Raw genomic sequence first — 3,631 nt, 5'->3', positions numbered from 1 at the left:
GAAATTTTGAAACTAATATTTCGATTTCGATTGCCAAGTGAATTTCGTATGGTGCTGGTGCATTGCATAGAAATCTCTACTGGCATATTTGTGTAAACAGCTGATTACTTATCACAATTTTAGTTGACAGTTTACCTATTTAATTCGCAACAAGTGCAATTTTAATACTATCAGCTAAAAATGTTGCGTACATTATATACATCATTAGCAAAGGTGAGTGGATTTGCATAAAAACGACAAATACAATGAAGGGATTCCTATTTTGCAGAGTACAAATTTAACTGCTGCTGCAATGGCTCCACTGCTCGGGGGAAGCAATCGTAATCAAAGTACAATCATTAAACAAAGTGATGGTGTACGTGAGATCATATTAAATGATCCCAGAGCACGCAACACACTTTCCCGTGAAGTGATGGCAAGCATCCTCGAAGGCATTACAAAGGATGCACATGATGAAGAGCTACGTTGCATAGTGATTAGCTCCACCGGTCCAGTTTGGTCGGCGGGACATAACTTGAAAGAAATTGTATGTACATATATACATATTTGCATTTATAATGAATTGTTGAATGCTAATTATGTACATAATTTTTTGCTTAGTCAGCCTCTACTGATGGCGGTTGTGAGATCTTTAGCCAGCTTGTGGAAATCATAATGAACATATACAAATCTTCAGTGCCGATAATAGCGAAAGTAAATGGCATGGCTACTGCTGCTGGCCTACAGTTGGCAGCCTCATGTGATATGGTCGTGGCATCAGATAAAGCAAGCTTTGCTGCTTCAGGGTATGCAATGGCCACACTTTAAGAGGGGGTCTAAGTGATAAAAGCTGAAAACATTGATTTCATTAGTTGATTTTGCTATTTGTTTCCTTATTATTTTCAGCATTAACTTAGGCATATTCTGCACGACACCTGGCATTGCGATATCACGTATTATGCCGCGTATGCGGTCTTCTTACCTGTTGTTTACTGGTTTCCCGATGAAGGCACCAGATGCTTTAGCGGCAGGTAACATTACAAATGAAATTTTAATCTTGGGTATCTCAAATAAAGTTTTTGATACTTTGAACAAAGGCTTGGCCAGCGTTGTTGTACCCGAGGCAGAACTAGATGCAGAAACTGACAAAATAACAAAATCAATAAAAGAGAAGAGTCGTGCAGTGATAGCCATGGGTAAAGTTTTCTATTACAAACAATTGGAAATGGGCATTAAGGAAGCCTACGAACAAGGCACAAATGTAATGTATCAAGCTTGATTGCATATTTTTTTCTGAAAGAAGTGTTATAATAGTAGCATTTTTTAGGTAATGGTTGAAAACATACGCATGGATGATGCACAGGAGGGTTTGAAAAGTTTTGCTGAAAAGCGTAAGCCCAATTGGTCAAAATTGTGAATATGTAGCTGTTGTTGACTTTTGAAAAAAACTTAATAATAAGCTCAATGAATGGATCGGGCTGCTATTCAAATGCATTTATTTTTCATATGTTAATTTTTGTTTTCCAAATGTACTTGGCATATTTTGATAACGTTCTGTGAAGACGCTATTTACTCAGTTAATGATGCTAGTAGCACAAATTTCTATAATGCCGCGGTGTAGGTTTTTATATCAACAATATAATTTCTATTGTAAAAAAAAATGTTTTGTATGATTTTAAGACAACGGCGGTCTTCGCACTGGATTAGTGGGCGGAAAAGCCCACTGTAAAAATTCGTATTTATTTCTGACTAATTCACGTCTGTTTGTTTTTGTTTCAGATGAATTAAGCATTGAAAAGTATCGCTATTTCTAGATGTTTTGAATGCCTTAGTTTAGAGCTTGCGAAACCTACATCAAGATGAGTGCTTAGAAAACTCACCTGTTTCTTCTGGTTGTTTTTCTTTATTGTTACCTTCGCTTTTAGTCATAAAAGTACAATTAAAGAAAATTCGTTACATGTTAAAATATTAACTGGTGTGCTTTGTAATTTAAAATAATTTTTTAAGTTTATTTAACATGTTTTTTGTTTGTTTAATTCTAGCTTTTGCTTGACGTTGAACTTCAAGCTTCAATTGATGTTTAGGCCTTTTTGCTGGTTTTTTTGTTCGTTGGATCATAACAGAGCTTTATAATATGTGATTTTTCTTGTTCTTTTTGTAGAACCAGCAATTTAGTCGTTGTTGTTTGTGCATCAATTGGATGTTTAGTGATTTAGCTGTTTTACTGCTTTTCTCAGGTTTTCGGAAGAAGATTTTGTATGCCATGAAGNTTTTTTTTTTTGTTATTTTTGTGGTAGTTTGTCCAGTTGACACCTTAAGTGTTGTTCAAAGAAGTGTAAATCTGTTTTGCGATTTCGTTTTTTATGTCAACAATGCGTTTGTTGTTGATTAATGAGTGTTTAATGAGCTGTTTTTCCATTATTTTTATTAGTATTTCGTAGATTGATGTTTTTTTTTTAAACTCAATACATACATACATATGTGCTAAAATTTTTTCACAACATCTGTTAATAAAATGCAATTTAACTTGCTTTAACTTTTAAATTTTTAGATTTACTGAAAAAAAATATTTTATTTATATTGTTAGTCTACAATCAAAGTACAATTTAAAACGGTTAATTTTATGTGCTAGTTAAAAACTAATTTTTTTAATTTTTTAATGCATGCTTATCATTTCTTAACCATAAGGAGATGTGTGTAAATTGGGATTACTGCTTGTGGAGCTTATCGCTTATAATATACTTTTAAGTTTTAATTATTTTTTTTCATTTAGAAAATATTTAACTAAAAGTTTCTAGACATTAGAGACTTTTCGTTTAAAGTTTTCGGGTCTTTGAGGCCCCATTTCCCTGTATAGAGCTCAGAGAAAAGAATGCAAAGAGAATTATTTGGTATATTATAACTACTTTTTAATTAGCCTTAGTGCTATAAATGTGCTAAAATATTGTGAGATTTTTTAGTGTTTAAATATTAATTTTTATAAAATATGAACTTTAGCGCTCATTTTTTAAAAACTTGCCTTGCTCCACGCCAGAATTATTACCATGCACACTGTATATTACAACTTTTTTTGTTAACAAAAATTTAATTTTTTTTTGTGAAAAGGTAAGGAAAGAAACTAAAAGAGCATATATTTATCAAATATTTACAAACAAAAAAAGATCAATTTAAAAAGATTTTCTACAAATCTAACGAAAAATTATAATTAAAATAAAATTTAAATTAGTAATCCCCAAGAAAACTTCCCCCCTCAAGCATATTATATCCGCGACAATTTTTTTTTTAATATTTTAGTATATCCATTCAGCAGTTTAGTACATTAAAACAAATATTAGTTTATATTATTATTATATTTTTTTTGTTGTAATTATTATTAGTCCATAGTTCATTAGGTTTACAAAAAAATACACAAAAAAGGAACAAAGTGTTATGTTTATCAATATTTGTTTTTTAAGTTGTTTTTATTAAATGTTATTGTTGTTGCCTTTCATGAATATCCGTAAAAATGTAAATGTGTGTGTATGTATTGCAAAAGCTTGGCTTTCATACAAATATTATTTATGTATAGGTGTTGTTGTTTAGAATAGTAGCTTAGTTGTATGTTTTTTTTTTATTCCTCTCCTCTACTACTCCAGCATTCGCTTCCCATCGG

General features: G+C 31.4%; 1 protein-coding gene across 1 annotated transcript; it reads left to right on the top strand.

Moving 5' to 3' along the window:
- The first annotated feature begins 85 nt into the window (after positions 1–85).
- LOC108354209 (enoyl-CoA hydratase domain-containing protein 3, mitochondrial-like) lies at positions 86–2,439 on the top strand. The gene is made up of 6 exons (XM_017605400.1): positions 86–213; positions 269–526; positions 601–785; positions 886–1,010; positions 1,077–1,240; positions 1,307–2,439. The coding sequence occupies exons 1-6, from the start codon at positions 181–183 to the stop codon at positions 1,394–1,396; spliced, it is 855 nt and encodes a 284-aa protein (XP_017460889.1). The 5' UTR covers positions 86–180; the 3' UTR covers positions 1,397–2,439.
- The last annotated feature ends 1,192 nt before the right edge of the window (positions 2,440–3,631 follow it).

This window comes from Rhagoletis zephyria, unplaced genomic scaffold, assembly GCF_001687245.7.
Source record: "Rhagoletis zephyria isolate East Lansing unplaced genomic scaffold, Rhagoletis_zephyria_1.1 Rzeph_scaffold_34107, whole genome shotgun sequence".
Classification (NCBI taxonomy): domain Eukaryota; kingdom Metazoa; phylum Arthropoda; class Insecta; order Diptera; family Tephritidae; genus Rhagoletis; species Rhagoletis zephyria.
This window is presented reverse-complemented; position numbering and strand designations above follow the sequence as displayed.

Coding starts and splice junctions, on each gene's coding strand:
- LOC108354209 (XM_017605400.1), top strand. CDS start 181: ATGTTGCGTACATTATATACATCATTAGCAAAG. Junction 214..268: donor TATATACATCATTAGCAAAG/GTGAGTGGATTT, acceptor CCTATTTTGCAG/AGTACAAATTTAACTGCTGC. Junction 1,241..1,306: donor CCTACGAACAAGGCACAAAT/GTAATGTATCAA, acceptor AGCATTTTTTAG/GTAATGGTTGAAAACATACG.